Here is a 19820-nt window from a genome sequence, read left to right as displayed (position 1 = left end):
TGCCTTTCCAGCCCTTAGCTTCTTCCCCACTGTTCCACCCCCCATTTTTTCTCTCTGTCTCTGTCTCTCTGTCTCTGTCTCTCTTTCTCCCTCCGTCTTTCCACTGCCCCTGCTATCTCTGGGGCTGAGAGTAGAGGACTTCAGAGGGGATTGGATAAGTGATAGAAAGGAACAGCCTTAAAAGTGAGATGTGGGCTATTTGCTGTATCCTTGGGAGTAGGGGCAGGGGAGGATGCAGTTACAGATGATACTGTATATTTCATCAGTCTGGCATTCTGATGTACTGGGGGAGCCAAGCCAGAGTCATCCCTGAATGAACCACATGGGGACTAGGCCCTGGGGATTACAGCCACAAATAGTTCATCTCTCCCATCACCCTTCACTGTGACTGCCCTCTCAACTAGTTATGTTTGGCCCCTCACCCCTAGTCTCAGCTCTAGCCTCAGCCCTTGGAGGGACAGCAGAGCATGGAGGAAGAGAAGGATGAAGGCAGAGATGCTGGCTCAGTCGCAGTGATGAATGGGACTTTGGTAGGTTGCAAGGCTGGGAAGCCTAAGTCTTCTTCTCTCCTAGCAGCATTTACTACATTAACAAGACAGACATCCCCGAAATGAATCATCTGGAGAGAGTGGGCAGAGCCAGAGAGGTTTCAGAATTGGCTGGGAGTTTCCAGAGATAGTACAGGGAAGGGCAGAGAGGTGAGTTGTGGAGGCAGCACCTCCCTTAACTACCGCTTTCCGCTCCCAGCCCTTAATCCCCCTCCCCTCCCTTCACTCCAAAGACACTGGAAAAAAGAATCGCAGAATCACTGTATTGGAGCATGTCTGAAAGAACTACAGAGTGTTAAGCGAAGGGCCCTGGTGATCATGCAACCCATCTCTCATTTTATTTAGGAAGAAACAGAGGCTCAGAGAAAGGATGTGATGTGCAAGGTGAAGTGGCAAATTAGTGGCAGAACTTGCCCTGCCTACACCTTTGGAAGCCTGGTTCCTGCAAACCTTGTTCATTTCACCAGTTAGACAGTATCTTAAGGTTTAAAAAGCACTCATCTCATGGCAACTCTCCAGGTTCAGCTGTTTAATCCTCAATGATTTTGCCCTCTGAATTCTTAGGGCACTCACTACCTGGACTGCACATTTGACACCAAGTCTACACACCCTTTTACAATTAGCTCACTCTTCATATATATGCCTTGTTTCCCCAACAAGGCTCTGTCTCCCTGTAGGCGGAGACCAGTTATCTTTGTAGTACTCAAAGATTCTAAATAGAGGAGGTGTTTAATCAATGTGATTATTGATTACTTGGTTGAGTTGAAGTTGAGAAAGAAATCTTCTCTAGATGATAAGGAGGCTCAAATAGAATGTAAGCACCTTGAAGGAAGGAACTATTCTGTTTTTATCTTTGAAATCCTCTTGCCTGACCTCTCCCTATCATCCAGTACCGGGCCTGGTACATAGTTACAATAACTAGCATTTATATAGAGCCCTGTATATGTTATGTCATTTGTTATCTTATGTCGAATAATCATTTAATAAGTGTTGTTGATTGACTAAGTGATCTCAAGGAGAAGAGAATATAAAGAAATCTAGGCCCTGAGAGGTAGAGCAGGTAGCAGCTGGTCAATGCTTACAGAGAGATGGGGCAGGGATGAAAAGCCCTCTTCATAGGCCTTAGAGCTGGAAGGACTCTTGGGAGTCACATAGCTCAAACCCTTGCAATATACAGACCGAAAACTGAGGCTGACAAGTGAAATGACTTGGAGGATTGTAGATTTAAAGTAGGAGAAGACCTTAGATGCATCTAGTTTGGCCCCCTTGGTTTTACAAATGAAGAAATGGAGGGCCAAAGAGTTTAATGACTCGGCCAGGGTCATATAGCTAATAAGTGACTGAAGTTGAGTTTAAATCCAGGTTTTCTGACTGCAAAGCCAGTGCCCTTTCCACAATACCACAATGGTGAAGAAGCTGGGAGATGAGCATTAGGGAAACATATGCAGATCCATCCAGTGGCAGGGAAGTAACCTCTGTAGAAAGGAATGGAAATGAGGGGAGGGTGGTTCTGGGTAGGGACCAATGGGAAGGGGAGAAGGAGAAAAATCAGAAAGACCTTGGGTGGGATTAATACAAAAGGACTAGTAATTTACAGGTGACCCCAGCTCTTTTCCTTCCTGGCTACCAGTCTCTTTCTTCCCTGGCTTCGTGGGCTCTTGTCCAGGTTTGGGAATATTTGCTTTCGCCATTTGTGATACGAATGGTACGTGAATAATCACACCTGACTCAGCCTGTCTCTCATTCTATTTTCTCTTTGCCCAGGCCACTTCAGCTCCAGGGTCAAGGAAAGCAGACAGGGTACAGGGCTGCCCTAAAGGTAACTTAGGAGGGTCAAATTGGCTGTGACATCTGCCCCCTTCCAGACTGTGATTTTCCATTTCAAAGACCACTATTGACCTCCCTTGCAGGAACTTCAGAAGAGCCCTGCTGAACTTATGGGAAGCACAGCTGGATGGTTGTGTTCAAAAAAGAAAACACACACACACACACACACACACACACACACACACACACACACATTCCCAGAGATTTCCTTTGGGGGAAAAGTTAATTATGAGGAGGAAAAAAGGGCGAAGTTTTGCTTAACTATTTTAGGGGAATGTATTTTGTTAATACTTTTGTTATTGTTTGAACTAATGATTTCACTCCTTCTATTCATGAAACCAGACAACTGCTCTGTCCCTTAGAGAAGTTGGAAAGTTGTCTAGTGGCAATGAGAGGTTAAATGACTAGCCTAGGGTCAGAAAGCCAATAGGCATCAGAAGCAAAACTTCACCCTCGGTTTTCCTGACTCCAGTCCAAGACCAAATCTCTACATCATCATCATCATCATCATCATCGTCAAAATTATCACCACCACCACCATCCTTACTATCTTTACAGATAAGGACAAGGGCTCAGAGACTTGCCCAGGGTCCCACAGCTCCTTAAGTATCATAATCATCATCATTAATAATAATAATTACACCATTAATTATAATGATCATATTTTATATCATCAATTAACACCATTAAGTATTATTATTAATAATAAGTAGTCCAGACTTGTGAGTTCATTAATATAGGGAGTTCCAGGTCAAGAAAGTCCCTTTGCCAATGCAGATGAGCTGCTTTTAGGTTTAGCAAGTTGCCTGGGGACAGAAAGATGTTAAGCAACTGGCTCAGGGTCACACAGAATGTAGAGTCTTGAACCAAAGCCTTCCTGCTTCAGAGGCCAGCTCAGTATCTACCACTCCATGCTGATAGCAGTAATAACAGCTCACATTCATGTAGGCTCTAAAGCTTTCAAAGGTCTTTCCATCATCTCATTTCGTCCTCACAACAACCCTGTCAGGTGGAGGCTATTATTATCCCCACTTTACAGATGAGAAAACTGGGGCTCAGAGAAACTTGGCTGGGGTCCCATAGCCTTCTAAGTGTCCGAAGCAGCACTTGGTCCCAGGTCTCCAAAGGCAGGCCTCTCTGACCTCCTGACAGGTTGCCTCTTTTTCTATCATCATTACTGATAAACTGTGAGCTGGGGCATTTGAGGATAGACAGGACAATGGGGCAGAGGCCTGCAGGGCAGCTGTTCCTTTCATGGAGGAAGGTGTAGCTCCAAGAGCAGTTCAGGCTGATTGGTGCAAAGGATCTGGCCAACCCTGGTGTTCGCGATGTCCTCATTTGGGGGAGGGATGTTTCCTCTTGTATCTTATTTTGAGGATGTGAAGACATTGAGGGCAAGAGAAGGGGGAAAGAGAAGGTCAAGCAACTCCACACACACACACACACACACACACACACACACACACGCACACAGACACACAGGAAAAGTTACACTCTGCAGTACCAACACTAAAGAATCAACTATTTTTTTTTTTTGTTTTGATGTTGGGAAGGAAGTCTTTTCCTGCGGTGAACATAAGTGCTTTAAATTCATGTGTGTCACTGTTCCTCCTCCCCCTACAGAAAACAAGTTCCCTGAAGGCAGGGACTTATTTCCTCAACTGGCCTGGAAGCTCCTGGAGGGCAAGAGCTAGTGTCCCCATACCCATTCCTTTACATTCAATCCAATTGGGCAAAAAGCACCTACTATGTGCTAGGCTACGTGCAACATGCTAGGCATTGGGGATGCAATTTTTTTTAAATGGAACACCCCCCACTCTCCAGGATCTTACATTCAAACCTTTATAAAGTTTCCTTAAGCTTTCAGTTTACTGTGGAAGGAGAGATGATGGGTGGGGATGGACTACATGTAGGTATTGTGTGGAACTCAGTTTAATCTTTACTCTGATGATTACTCCCTATGTGACCTTGGATAAGTCACTTACCTTCCCCTGGGTCTCAGGTTTATCATTTACAAAATGAGAAAAGTTCTAGATCTCTGATCTCAAACATACAAATAACTATGGATCAATAAGCATTTATTAAATTCTATTATGTGCTGGGCATTATACTAAACACTGAGGATGCAAGAACAGGGATACAAGAACAGTAGAAACACTCCCTGGCTGCCAGGAGCCTATATTCTTTCAGGGAAGACAAGATGGAAATAATTAGATACATACAAAGTCGATGGAAACTAACCTTAGAAGAGGAGGCTGTAGCAGCTGAGAAGACCAGGAAATGGCTCTTGCATAAGGTAGGATTTGAACTGAAGATTGAAGAAAGCCAGAGATTCAAAGAGGCAGAGGTGAGGAGGCAGAGAATTCTGCTTATGGAGAGGGAGGAGAGCAGGCAACTCAAAACCATGGAGGAGGGAGATGGAGTGTCTTGTGTGAGAGTCAGTAAGTAGACCAGTGTGGCTAGATTATAGTGTGTAGAGGTTCTGAACTAGTGATGGCAATGGAAATGGAGAGGAGGGGTGGGGGCCAGAAATTTTGCAAGATAGAAAAGGATTGATAGAGGTTGGCAACTGACTGGATGCAAGAAGTTAAGGAGGAAATAGAGTCAAAGATGATTCTGGGTTTCCAAGGCTGTATAACCAGTGGTGCCATCAAAGCAGGAACAAAGACTACATCTTACCTACGAGATTAGGCTTTCCCTTAAGGGAAGAGAATTATGCTTGATCTACAATTTACATGAGTCTGGTACATAGTATTTAACCAATACAAAGAATATCAAAGAGGCATTAGGGAGTTAGAGTGGAAAGAACATAGATGAGTCTTGGAAGAGGGAATCCTATGTTCTAGGCTAAACTCTACTTCTAAATAGTTGTGTGGCATTAAATGAAGTCCTTCACTGATCTGGTCCTTAGTTTTAACATTCGTAAAATGGAAATGATCATATCTGCAGAATTTGCTCTACAGACTGGAGGGTGAAATGAAATAATGGATGTTAAATTGCTCTGAAAAGTATAACATGGTGATTTCAAAATACTTAGTCAGCAAGCTTTCTCATGCTCTAGTCAGACTACAGGTCACATGATGGGATGACCATAAAGTCATCATCAATAACAATAACAATAGCATCACCATCATTGCCAAATCCCAACTGTAACACTTGCTGGCAGTTTGTAATTCTGGGGAAATTACTTGGCCTCTTTGAGCCTCAGTTTCCTCATCTGTAAAATGGAAATAATGGCAGCATTTACTGCATAGGGTTGTTGTAAGGATCTCATGAAATAATGTATGTAAAATTCATTGCAAAACTTAAAAGGAATCAATATAAGTGTGGGCTATTATTTTCAACAGTGTCACCACCATCATCAAAATCAAGAACATCATCACACTGTTACCACCATTGTCATTATTCCTATTATCATCTCCATGTCTTCCTTCATCATCATCATCATCAGATCACTATTTGATTACCATCATCATCATTACCACTACCACCACCATCATTGCCATTACCACATCCCTATCACCTTCAATCATTATTATCATTGTCATAAGTACCGCCATTATCATCATCATCATCATCATCACCATCACCATTTTCATAAACATTATCATCTAGATTTCCTAGATCATTGCTACCACTACATCATTTTCTAGATCATTACTACCACTGTCACCATCACTATCTCTTCCATCATAATCATCACTGTTGTCACTATCATAACCATTAAACCCCCACCATTGTGACAGCTACCACCACCATCACTATTATCCTTCCCATCACTCCACTGACATTATTATCATGGTCATTGTTATCACTGTTATCACCACTACCATTACCCATCAAACTGGGTACTCACCCAATCAAGAAGCAGTGCTAGGTACCAAGACCACACAGAGATATGGGACACTGACTCTAGCCCAAACATATGCAAGGAATAATTGTGGCTTGATTTACTATTAGGACTGGGTTCTAGCCCCACCTCTACCTCTACTAAGCTGTGTGACTAAGGACAAGTCCTTTCCCTTTCGTGGGTCTGTCTTTCTGCCCCGATAAATGAGGGGGTTAGTCCAATTCCATGGCCTTCCTCCAGGAAGCTTATCATCTAGTTCGAGAGATAAGAAACACACATGAAAAAGTAGTGTATGATAAGCACCCAATGGATGATGCAGCTCCTAAAAGATCCAATGCGCTGGATGATCAGGGAAAACTTCTCTGGTCAACAGGACCACATCTGATGGCTCAGGCACCAAAGCCCATGTCCACCCCTGCGCCTTCCAGAACACTCAGACAAAAACAATAGCTGACATTTACACTGTCATTTGTATATCCTTTATTTCATTTGATCCTCACAGCAGCCTTGTGAGACAGTTAATATCTTTCTTATTATCCTCATTTTGCAGAAGAGGAAACTGAGGCATAACATAACTGGCCCTAAGTGACACAGGTCACAGAACTGAGGGAACAGGTTTCTATAAAAGAGGAGATAAAGCATTAAGCCCTCAGACCACTGACCCAGTGGATAAAATAAGTCATCATAGCTCCAGGTTACTTCCTTTGTCTTCTGAAAAGGAAGAAGATAAAATATTTGTCTTCTTCACATGCCCATATACATTAGCGCCAAATTTCTGTCCTTTTAGCCAGCTAGGGGTGAGCTTCTGATTGAGGAGAAGATTAGGGGATAACTGTGGGATATTTATTCTGTTGTGCAATCTCCTGATGAGAAGTCACTGAAAATTGGGCTCATTTACACCATGTAGAAGGCTGAGAAAATGATGATTCCCTGAGGTCTGCTTTTCCCAAGTTGCACTTTCTCTCCAGGGGACAAAGGCCCAATAAGCCAATTTCTCTGGGAGAGAAGGAGCTGTAGAAGGAGGTATGGAAAGTATTAGGGGTGGGGTTGGGCTAGGGGAAAAAGGTAAGCCACAAAAACTTCAACAAAATGAACAAGTGGAGTGGCAGGCAGGACACATGGGTTTAGTGCTGATTCCTATGTTTACTGGCTGTATGCCCTTGGGCAAGTCACCTCCTCTGAGCCTCAATTTCATCTTTAAAAACCACCCCACAGGGTTGTTGGGAGTAAAGTGCTCTATGAACCTTAAAGCTAGAAAATATTGTTATTTTATTAATATTAGTCATATTATGCTTAATAATTTATTAATGAACATTATGTATTAATAAATATTATATAATGATATGTTTGGGTGAGTGCTATTTCCAATAATATTTAGCAATATATTTTATGTTTAATAAGCTCATTAATAAATTTTCTTGTATTTATTGATAAATATTATTTATTATTAGTGTTATTTTTTTAAGGATCTAGAACTGGACGGGGCTGAAAGATCATCTCGTCTAGACCTCTCACTTCATAGTGGAGGAACTTGCCTCTCTACCCACAATTATCAATCGGTTGCAAAGTCTTTTTCTTCCAGGCCCTAGCTCTGGTCCTCATCTTTTTTTGTCTAAAGTACTGAAACAGCATCTTCATTGGTCTCTCTGCCTCCCTTCTTTTTCCTCTCTAGTCCATCTTCCACATAGATGCCAAAATAACCCACCTAAATCACTAGTTTAACTGCCCAGGCCACTGCTCAAGGACTTTCAGTGGTTCCCTATTGCTTCCGTGTGAAAGCATAAATTACTCAACTTGGCATGTAAAGTCCTCCACAGTCTGGCTCTAGTTTCCCTTTCTAGGCTGCTTTATTCTTTTTCCCCTCCACACTTTCTATATTCCAGTCAAACTGCCCTTCTTTGTTGTTCACCAGACTTGGTTTCGTCTCCTGCCTAAGTGCCTTAGCATCAGCCTTGAATGTACTTTCCCCCCGCCCTTCCCCACTTCGTCCTATTCTTAGAATGATAGGATCATAGATTGAGAGTTGGAGCAAAAGGGGATCTTGAGTGAAACCCCCTTCATTTTAAAGATGAGGAAGCTGAGTCACAGAAAAGTTGTGTGCCCAGGGTCATGTGGTCAATAAGTGTCTGAAGCAGTATTTGAACCTAGGTCTTCCTGAATACAAGTCCAAAGTTCTATCTACTATACCATGCTGCCTCTTTAATCCCTAGCTTCCTTGCACTACTCATATGTCATCTCCTAAGGCAAGCCTTTGCTGATACCTCCTAGCTGTCAATGTTTTCTCCGTCCCCCTCAAATTATCAAGTATGTACCAATCTGTTTACATATTGTTCTTCTACCCCGCCCCACCCCAGTAGAACACGTGTATCTTTGTATTCCCAGAACCTTGGACAGTTCCTTGCACATAACATTAATTATACTTTTTTGATTGGCTTGAACAGAGGAATGGAAATGGTTTGTTTAGAATATCACAGCTAGGAAGTTAGCAGAGCCAAGATGGGAATCTTTGGCTCCAATTCTAGTGCCCTTTCTCTAGTTGTAGAGTCCCCTTTTCTTCCTTGTGCTGTTGGGTTGACAGAAAAATATGAGTGTGAATTCCCCAATCCACAAATCAAGGTCCACAGACAGATTTCAGAGGAGCGATGAATTAAAAAAAAAAAAAAGATAACTGTTTCAATATAATTGGTTTCCTTTGTAATCTCATGTATCTTATTTTATTCATTTAAAAAAACCCACATTATTCTGAGAAGGGTTACATAGCTTTACTAAGCTGTTGCCAAAGGGGTCCAGGACACAAAAAATGTTGCACGCAATGGGCTTGCTGGAGTGTGTGTGTCTGTCTGTCTGTGTGTGTGTGCATGTGGAGAACCTAGCCAAAGATTCTCAAATCTGCTGCATCAAACAAGTAGATGATATACAAAGGCGGAAAAGGGGAGTTGACCATATTTTCAAGTGTGTGGCTTTGAGGACAAATGGAGTGTGTCAGTGTAACTACCTACCTCTTTCTTCTTTACTCCTCTTCCTCCTGCCTTGTGGTCATTGTCAAGCTTGGGATAGGGGAAGGTGAGGAGGAAAATAATTTGAGGCCGAGAAGAGAGGTGGGAGAGGAGAGCAGTTACCACACACTGGCCTTCCAAGCATGTGCTTCTACCTGACAGGCAACCTGGAGTGGGGCACTGGGAGGGTTAATCTGGGAGAAATGCTAGAGACTAACGGTGGTAAGAGGAATGAAAAATACTCTTCAAACAGTCTCTAGGAAAACAGGCACCTATTGCTACCATTAGCAGACATCAATTATTGGGAGCCCTGATAGTCTGACAATTAGGGGCTGGAAAGGAATGTGTGTTTGTGTGTGTGTGTGTGTTCGTATATCTGTGCAAACATGCATGTCTCTCTATCCACGTGGGTGTATGAGTGAACATAAGTGTGTCCAAGTAAGGCTGCATGCATATGTTCAACTCCCCACTGTCATTATCTTCTCTCCTAGTGACAGGTTTGCTGCAGAATCTGAACTATGCAGCCAAAAATAAACACAACTCTGCCATTTAGCTGGGCTTGGTACCGTGGCCAAGGAGGTTAAGGATGTGACAGTCAGGGTCCTCGGGACCAATAAAGAGTGGTGGGCCTTGAGAGGTCAGAAGCACCCAAATCATTTCCACTGGGCTCTGTGGGTGAAGGGGTCTGGGGGAGGCTCAGTTTGCCCTAAAGAAGAATGCTAGTGCTGCTCTTTAAGCTTTCTCACCATCTGTTAATGCTGTAGGCGTTTATGTGTGCCCCTCCGGACATCTGCAAAGGTGGCTATGGTGTGTTCCTTGTATCCCCCATCAAACTGGGAACTGAGGTGGTGGAAATGGTGTTGGGTTCCCAGTGTGATAGTCTAGATTTAGCTGAGCAGGGCGCAATTCTGGTAGCAGCATCTCAACCTGAGGAAGAGCCCAGAGGGCTCTTGCTCCAATATGCTGTAGGTGTTTTAGAAGACCTGGTTCAAATCTTGTCTCTGCGACTTACTTCTTATGTGACCTTGGACAAGTCACTTCACCTTTATAGGTTTTAGTTCTCTCAATTGTAAAATTGTACTACATGAGCTAGATGACTTCTAAGGTTGCTTCCAGATAGGCAACTCAGCAGCATTTATTAAGTGCCTACTCTGTACCAGGTGTAGGGTAGCTAGGTGACTCAATAGATAGTTAGAATAGTGTAGGTGACCTGGAGTCAGGAAGACTCATCTTCCTGAGTTTAAATTTGGCCCCAGACACTTACTAGCTGTGTGACCCTGGGCATGTCACTTAACCCAGTTTGCCTCAGTTTCCTTATCTGTCAAATGAGCTGGAGAAAGAAATGGCAAAGCGATCCAGTGTCTTTGCCAAGAAAACCCTAATGGGGTCACGGAGAGTCAGACATGACTGAATAATGACTGAACAACAACAAATATACCAAGTACTTTGCTAAATGCTGAAACTACAAAGAAAGTGCCTCCCCCCCCTGAAAAAATCAAGGCTTAATGTCTCCTTCCTCTGCTTCTTCCAGATACCCCTCTCAGCACAGAGGACACTCAGTTGTGAATGGTTGGCCTATCACCGATGGAGGACACTCCTAAGGGATATTGCAGCATGTCCTTCAGGGACTTGGAGGAAATCTGCCCTGTACGCTCTTTCCCAAGGGGGTTGCCGTTAGGTAACTCTAGAGATCCCTGTGGTTTTTCCAGGGGATATTTTGAGTGTGCCTAATAATAATGTGTGGAGGGACAGAACTTGTGATTTCAAAAACCTCCTTTCTAGCAATGTAGGTAAGAACTTTCTCTGAACCTTACAAGCTTAGATTATAAGTGACTTGACCAAGGACATACAGTCCGTATGTGTCAGAGTCAGACTTGAATCCATGCCTTCCTTGTTTGACATTACCTCTACTATAATAAAAGGTAACTTTTATATCATACTTTAAAGTTTGTGGTATGTTACTTGGGCATCACAATAACTGTATGAAATAGGTACCACAGGTATAATGTGTGTTTTACAGATGGGAAAACTGAGGCTCAGTGAGGTTAAATGACTTACCCCAAATTACCCAGTTCATATGTATATTGGAGGGAATTAAACCTAGGTATTGCTGACTCTATGTCTAGCAGACTGCCCCCCTACTTAGCTGAGAGGCAGAAAATGTAGGCCCCTTTGTGGGTTCCTCATCCTAATGGCTGGTATTTATAGAATGCATTAAAGTTTGCTAATCACTTTACAGACATTATTTCATTTGATCCTCAGGGCAGCTTTGTGAAGTAGATGTTATTCTCATCTATTTTACATTGAAGGGTCAGGGATTTGCCAAATGACTTTGGACACACACCTCCTCATCCTTATCGGCACATAGTAGGTACTATATAAATCCCTTAGTGTCAGTGGGAGAGGTAACCTGGGAGCTGGGCTCAGAAATGCCAGTCACCAGCTTTCCTATCTCAGCCTCAGTCCCCAAGGAAGGGTCTAGGCAGGAAGGGTCATTCTAGAGGGGTCAGTGGCCAGCAGCCTTCTCCCACAGGCTGACAAGGGCCAGGTGTGCGCTACAGCATGAAGGATGGAAGTCTGATCAAAAGAAGAACTTTCCTAAGCAGAGTCAGCACAACTATCAGACAACCCAGGCACAAACCCAAAGAGATTTGCTTCAATTACTACCCCCCATCTGAATTATTCATTCCCACCTTCATTTATTCATGCAACAAGCATTGAATTATCCAGGTAATTGCCTCAATTTTCCACTCCACCCTGCTGGGGACCCAGCCAGTCAGCTAGGGAAGGAGTACGGGAGGGCTTGTTGAATGCCTGCCTGAACGGGTCACAGAAAGAGAAGGAGAAACAAGACGATCCCTCAGAGGCCCATCCCCCCCCCCCCCCCCCCAAGCCCTTGGAGGTCACCCCACTCCTCCCTTGTTCCCACAGCTTCCCCAAATCTGCTTGACTATCTTGGGTGCCCATGAAGCCTCAGCCCAGGCTGCCTGACTGTGGAGCAAAGGATGCCCATCAGAACCTGGCACTCCTCAGCATCCCTGTTTCCCCTTCCTCAGAAGCTGCTGAGGCACAGAACAACACAACACCCAGCTTCCTTGGCAGCCACAAGACACACTTTCCATTTTGTTTAAAGAAAAGGAAAATTGCTTTCTTTTTCTTTTTTTCTTAAATGGGCTCATTAATATCTTATTCAAATTGCTGTTTGTTAAGAGCCAAGAAAGAACAGGGTGGGGGAAAGGGAGCCAAGACGGGAGGGGAAAAAATCTCTAGGAGAGGGAAGGAGAAAAGCTGTGCGTCCTTCTGCTCCCAGGATGAGTACTCTTCTAATCACTCTGCACTGGGATGGCCCTGCTTGCCTCCTCTATAATTGAGTTTCCTGGAGCCAAATCCTTGGGGCTGAGGGGGATGAGTGGAGGGCACAGAGGAGGGAGATAAATCAAGGTGATCTCTTACCTTCCATAAAAACAGAGGTCAGTCCTAGAAGGGATCTCAGAGACCATCTAGTTGAACCCTCTCATTTTTCGGAGAGGGAAACTGTGGACCAGAGAGGGCTACTGACTTGCCCAGGGTCACAGAGTAGCAGATCCATGTCTAAAGTTCTCTGAATTCCTAAAACTTTCCCCTATTTTTTTAGCATTTATCATCCTCCTTCACACGGGTGATGTCATCAGCTTAGGGAACGGGGAAGGGAATAAACATTTATATAGTACCTACCATGTGCCAAAAACTGTGCTAAGCACTTCACAAATAATCTGTCATTTGATCCTCCCAACAATTTTGCAAGGTAGGTGCTATTATTATTCCCATCTTACAGCTGAGGAAATGAGGTTAATGAGTTGCCTATGATCACAAAAACTAGTAAGTTTCTGAGGCGGCATTTGAACTCAGGTCTTCCAGACTCCAGGCTCAGCCCTCTATCCACTGCACCACCAGCCACCTAAATTGCCTCTGGGTACTCAGGAGTGACCTGAGTCTTGCTTGGGCCATTAAGAGGGTGAGCGGGTCACTCAAGCATCATTTGTCAGAGGCTAGACTTGAACCCTGGCCCTCTTGTCTTCAGCTATGCTCTTCTACGTCTTCTACACTCTCACATATGTTACCTCTCACATACAGCCCTGTATTTTAGTTACTCATGGACATTTGGCCATAATCTCCATGAAAGTGAGGATTGGGTCTGGTACAACTCCATATCTCCCATAAACCCTAGCAGAGGGCCTAGCTCATAATATGGGCTCAAGAAGCATTTGCTGAATTAATAAAAGATGGTAAAAAGCCAGGAATTGTCTCCCGCTACTCATGGGGGTGGGGAGGATCTACAGAAGAGGTTGAACCTATTGATGGAATGACTGAGACTACTGACAGCTTGGTGGCATCATGAAAAGAGTGTTGGCCTTGGAGTCAGGCTTCAAAGCCTGCCTAGATATTTGCTAGCTGGGCATCTCTAGGCCAATCACAACCTTAATTCCTCATCTGTGAAATGGAGATAATAACACCATCTACATATTGTAAGGACCAACTGAGAAATATTATGTAAGGCTCTTTGAAAACCTTAAAGTGCTATGTAATGCCAATCATTATTATCAATATTTTGTTATTATGCTGGATGAGTAATATCCCTGTGTTACTATAGAGTATGTTTTTCTTACTCTAAATTTCCCAAGGATCTCACAGTGCCCAAAAGCAACCACCCCCTGGCTTCTGCTGTGGCAGCTCACATGTGGCTTCCTGTCCTTGTCCCAGACCTTCACTTCCAATCTTCTGGCCATCTCCCTACTCCCTGTACCCCTCCCTCTCCCACTGGTGATACCACCCTCCTTTCCAACATGACTCTTTTTCTGTGAGTCTACCAGTCATCACCAACCTTGGGGTCATGGAATTAAGATAGACATTAACTAAATGACTACTCCATGTTCCCACCTTAAGTGGTGTGAAATGAGAGACACCTTGGAAAGGGGAGGGAGATTGCACAATTGCTGGACTGAGGAATATTCAACCCCAACAGGATGCATAAGTGAGTTGTTGTACACAATGAGAACTTAAGAGACAAATGCCTTACCCACCCTTCAAAAAAAGAATCAAGTCTTCACTCTTTCCTCAGGAAATACTTAGGATCACGAATTTAGAACTGGAAAGGATCTTAAAGGTCCTTGGTTAAACCTCCATCCCTATCCCCTGTCTTACAGATGAGGAAATTGAGACCCAGAGAAGAAAGGTGACTGGCCCAGGGGCATAGTGCCAGATCACCTAATTCTTAATTCAGCACTTTTCCCTGTTTTCAGCACTATGACACTGTTTCAGTGTCACAGAAGCACACACACACACACACACACACACACACACACACACACACACAATCTAAACCAATGCTGAGACCAGTAAACCAAAAAAAAAAAAACAAAAAAACCAAACCAAAAAACTAACATATGCAGTTTAAAGTTTGTAAGATGCTTTATGTATATTATCTCATTTTGACACTCACAATAACCTGGTGAAGTAGGTACCCTTTTAAAACCCATTTTACAGATAAATTTAAGAAACTGTGGTTGTTGTGACTTGCTCATGTTCATACAGCTCGTAAGTATGTGTGGTAGGATTTGTTGTGTTCACCATACCAGAGGGCCATTCAGTTTCCTCCATTAGCTCTGAGCTGCCGTAGCACTAAGTGATGGTACCCCATGCTTGAGACTTAGCACAAGCTGTCCTATGCAAATTGTCCTATTTCCCCAACTAGCCAGGAAGGTCCTCTAGTGCAGGGACCACTCCCAACACTCCTCCTGTTTGCTCAGCGTCTGGAGAAGAGCCATCCTCCTTCCCTCCTCCCTCCTCCCTCCTCCCCAAGCTGACACTTCAGTAGGGCTTGCTGATGATAATAGCCTCATCATCTCAATCTCAGGTCAGACTGAAGAGGATGCTGTCATTGGTAGCCTGGACCATTCCTGAGGCGGGAGCCTTAGTATCCAGCACAACAATGAGGTTCCTACCTTCCCCTGTCTTCCCTCTATCCACACCTAGTTGGTCCAGCCCTACCCAGCCCAGGTGGGTGGGTCCTACCTACCTTTGTGCATTTAGTTCAAATCACTCCTTTTCACTGATTTTACTTTCCAGCCAAGCTGGGCTACTGTTTTCAAGGCAACAGGTCATCTTGTATTCCCTGGGGCTCCTTCTGTGTCTGAAATGCACTCTTCCCACCACCCTTTTTGACCTTTCAGAATTTTTATCTCCCTTCAATGCTACCATCTTCATTGAGCCTTCCTGGATCTTCCACCAATTTTCCTAGAACACTATGTCTGGGCCTCTACACCCCATCACACCCTACCTCATACTATATCGATCTGAGTAGTTGTCACAGCTCCCCTCCCCGACCCCGACTCAGTAGAATATAATCTCCTTGAGGGCAGGGTGGGTGTCATTTTAAAAAATCCTAGCACAGAATCTTACACAAAGTAATAAATGCTTATTCAATTGAATTGGAGAGGAAAGGAAGGCATTTCTTCACTTTTAGACATCCATATTCAAGCTTAGATAGATATTCCTGTGATCTCCAACAGAGTGATAAGATGATAGCTGAGGCCAAAGGGGACCCTTAAGAAGTGCCCTGGGGGAAACAAAGCATTTGAAGGGAATGTTCCTAGACCCCATTTTAGAGTTTGGGAGCCTAGGTACCCAGTGATTTGTCATTGATCTCTCTGGGCCTCAGTTTCTCTAGCAGTATATATACACAAAAATCTTCGGCCTGCTGACCTCAGGAGTTGAGTCTGTGAGCTCTGGGCAGAGTATTACTTCCTATAGAGGATACTTCCCAGGTTAGGAAGGAGGGTGCTGGGAAACAACTCAAGAACCACAGGCACTACAAAGGGGTTCCCACTACCTCTCGCCTCTGCTAGCTCTAAGCTGCCTCCATCAGCAGCCACATACCAATCTATATGCAGAGTGGCTTCAAATAAACCTCATTTTTTTTTTGTCAGCAAGTTTATAGCACATCTCCACCTACTGGTCTTAAACATAAACTAGGCTGTTCCATGGAGATCTCCCAGAGACAGAGGAAGGAGAAATGGGCATGAGGTTGGGGTCCAGGTAGAGAATTAACTGTGTAGCAACCTGGAACAAAGGCTCCTTTCTTCTCCCTCTCCAGTCTAGTCCACAGATAAAAGAGCTCGGGTTGGAAGGTCTGAAGGCAATTAGAAGGAGAAATCAGAGATTGGCCAGACTGAGGCAAGGTGAGAGAAGACGTACTTTCTCCTCTCATGCTGGAGGCCACCAGGTCACGAATGGCACAGGTCATAGCATACACCATCCAAAGAGAGGCAGGATAGCATAGTGGGTAGAACACTGTCCTCCAGGTCAGGAAGACCCAGATTCTAGTCTCCCCTCTGACAGATGTTCTAGCTGGGTTATCCTAGAGTCACTTAACCTCTTAATGCCTCCAGGAAACTCTGTAAGACTCTGATTTGCAAAGAACAAGCAGAGAAATTCTTCACTGAGAACTCCCCATACCACTGAAATCATAGGTCTAGTGGAAAAAATTCACATGCGGTCATAAAGTTACATACTTCCCATATAAATTTATGGATTCAATATTACATTTCTTACATCTACTGAGGGCTTGGCCTGGGGTTTAAGCAGAGGCTAGAATTCAATTCCACAGTAAAGCACTGAGGATACCAAGAGGAAAAAGAATCAGGCATTCTCTGCCCTCAGTGAGCTTACATTCTATAGGAGGAATGTAACATGTATACAGACAGGTAGAATACAAAAAAGATTGAGGAGAAATAGAGTGCTGGAAACTGGTGGGGGTGAGGGAAGGCTTCCAGGGATACTTGAGGCAGGCCTTGAAGGAAAACTAAGATTTTGAAAAGCAGAGCTACATATGAATGAGGGAATGCATTTCATGCATGAGGAATGGGTGCTTGTGAGAGGCAAATGAATGGAGGTAGGAGATGAGAATGGTCAGTAATCCACTTTGGTTGATGCTGGAAAGAGAAGGAGCAGTTGTTGCCAGGTCTTTGAACTTTGTCCTTTCTCCTCTCTACCATATTTTCTCTCCTCTCCCACCCCCTAGACTGCTTATGTGACTCAGGGGCATCTAATGTTTGGAGAAGGCCTTCAGCGTATCAAACAGGCACCTTTGGCCAAGGGTGTGATACTTCCCGTCACCCTCCTTATGACCACTTCAACCGTTATTTTTCATAAGACACCAGAGGCCAGAATCAATACCAAAACAAGAGGAAGCAAGACCACTCTTACACCAATTATATACCTCTTCCCACCATCGTGGACCCAAGGGCTAACCAAGGGTGATATAATGAAAAATGTTGGCTGGAATGCAGAGTAATAGGCCTAACTACCTGCATGACGTTAGGTAAGTCTCTGGGCCTCAGTTTCCTCCTCTGTAAAATCACCAGATGAGTGATCTTTAAGGTAAATTAATCCATAATTCTTTGATCACAGGCTGCGTGCACACCCATATCACCACCACCACCAACAACCATATGGAATAATTTTTATCCATTTTTATACATGGATCTGCATGCAGTAGTCACATAGGGTTTTAGGGCAGAAAGGAGGGATAGCAAGAGGGATAGCAAGGTCACCCTGCAATTTAGCACTCAAGTCAGAAATGGAACTCAGCCCTCTTGGCTCCCAGGCAGGCTCTGTGAGTAGACAAATTATACACCACCACTCTCTTTCCAAGGCCTCAGGCTTGGTCTCAGATAAAAGGCTGCAAGCTTACACATATTTCTTTGCCCCATATCTTTCCAAACCCAACTAGAATCCAATCCATCCACCCTGCTTCGTGATTGACAGGTCCTTATCTCTTCAATCTCGAACCAGGTCAGGAAGGACCAACAAAGAGCTCCTAAAGGAACAGAGCAAGCCTCTAATAGCATGATCCTATGCCCTAGTGGGGACGAAGGAAGGAGCCCATTGCTTTGGTCCTGAAGTCTTCTAGGTGGCAGAGGGAAATGAGAGTCTGGGTGCTCCTGGCCTTTTCTGGATGGAGAAATTTTAAGCACCAAATGCTCTGATGTCAAGATGTACCCTTCTTTTGGATAGGGAGACCTAGGCCTAGCATGAGAAGGAGACTGACCTGTGAACAAGAGGACATAAGCTGAAGAAAGGGCCTAGGCATTCCCAGGACTAGAGGGAATGCCTGCCTTATTTCTCTAGGGATTTTCCCCACTCCTCCTTTAAATAGATCCTCTAGTCTATACCTTAAAGCTTGGAAACTGCTGACTCCCAGCTTTCCCCTTCCCCATTCTTTCAATCTCCAGACTCTGTTAGGGAGAGGCACTAGAAACTGATGTCCAAGAGAGAAAGCTGGCCTAACCCTCCCAGTCTGGCTGTAGGCACACATGCATCCTCCCCACACCCATTCTTCCTCATCTCAGGGAGACCCAGGAGAGACTAGGGCTCTGAATTTTCATTTCCAGCTCCCTCTGCTGAATAACATACTCCAAACAAGGAACTGAGGTCAGTTATCTGGCAGTGGGGGTAATAACAAACCCCTTCCTGGCTCACCTAGTGCCCATCTTCCTACCTCACACATGGATCTGCCTTCCAAAAAGGCTGAGGATGTTTCTGGAGAGTATGGAAACCCAACTCAACCTATCTGCTTGGCCAGTAAGGCCATTTTGCACTGGTCATTTAAAAAAAAAAACCTAGTGTTCTACCTGCCCTCCAAGAGAATTTATCCTTTCTCCTGGAGATTTTATTTAATCTCTCTCTTCCTCTCCAGTCTAGGTAGTCCCATGTCTCCTACTGGTTTAGTAATTCTCTTTTCCTCCCACTTTTTGTTTTCCTGGAGGTAAAGGGGGAGAGGCATCCTACCTGGAAGCCTTGAACAATTCTAAGGAGCCCTGGGGTGTGGGTCAAATTACTAGGAGACTGCAGGGGTTAGCAACACAGTCCTGGGTACAAAGGGATTGGACTGATGATCTCACGATCCAGAGTAAGACCGAACTGGCTCATCATGCCCTGTAAGGGGGAAATAGTGGGTCTCCCTACTCTACCACCTTGCTAGGCTGGCCGTTCTCTTATGGATTCCTCTCCTGAAAGACATATACTCTCAACCTGGGGACTGTGATAGACTTGGGCGGGGAGGGGGATGGTGAACCACATACTCAAGGTCTGGTTGGTGAAGCTTCTCTTCTTCCAGTTTCAGACCTCCCAGTAAATTCCCTTCCCTTGGCCCCAGAAGCCCTAAGCAACAGTGGAGCTTAAGAATACCAAAGGGAAGAGGACCCTTAGGGCTCCACCCTTACCAAGAAGATCGTTGGCTTGAGAGCCTGTGGTGGAGGAAGGCAGAGACATCGGAATCTTAGCATGAGCCCCCACCCAGGGCGCACCCTAAGATTCCAGAGAGGCACAGTTCTCTCACTCTCCTCCCTTCCCTACGCTGTCCCAATGCCAAAGACCCCCATTAGCAATGGAAGCACACTGTCTGGCTGGGGGAGGGGGCGGACAAGACGCAACAGATTACACTACCGAAGGGAGCTCAGGAACCTGGAGGAAACCTCAACCCCAGGCCCGCTCAGTACCTCCGAACCTTGGGCCTCTGCCCCCCACCGGGACACTGTCCAGTCCCTCGGAACGAGCCCC

The 19820-nt window shown here is 44.6% G+C and overlaps 1 protein-coding gene across 1 annotated transcript in view; it reads right to left on the bottom strand.

Moving 5' to 3' along the window:
* LOC114043355 (transmembrane protein 132E) overlaps window positions 1-19532 on the bottom strand; it is a 113317-nt gene extending 93785 nt beyond the window's left edge. The window contains exon 1 of the mRNA XM_027862442.1: window positions 19484-19532. Coding sequence (XP_027718243.1) covers window positions 19484-19532 — 49 coding nt within the window. The remainder of the gene's footprint in view (window positions 1-19483) is intronic.
* Window positions 19533-19820: the final 288 nt, after the last annotated feature.

Source organism: Vombatus ursinus, unplaced genomic scaffold (genome assembly GCF_900497805.2).
Source record: "Vombatus ursinus unplaced genomic scaffold, bare-nosed wombat genome assembly UNPS02014768.1, whole genome shotgun sequence".
NCBI lineage: Eukaryota > Metazoa > Chordata > Mammalia > Diprotodontia > Vombatidae > Vombatus > Vombatus ursinus.
The sequence above is the reverse complement of the archived record's forward strand: the minus strand, read 5'-3'. Positions and strand labels throughout refer to the sequence as shown.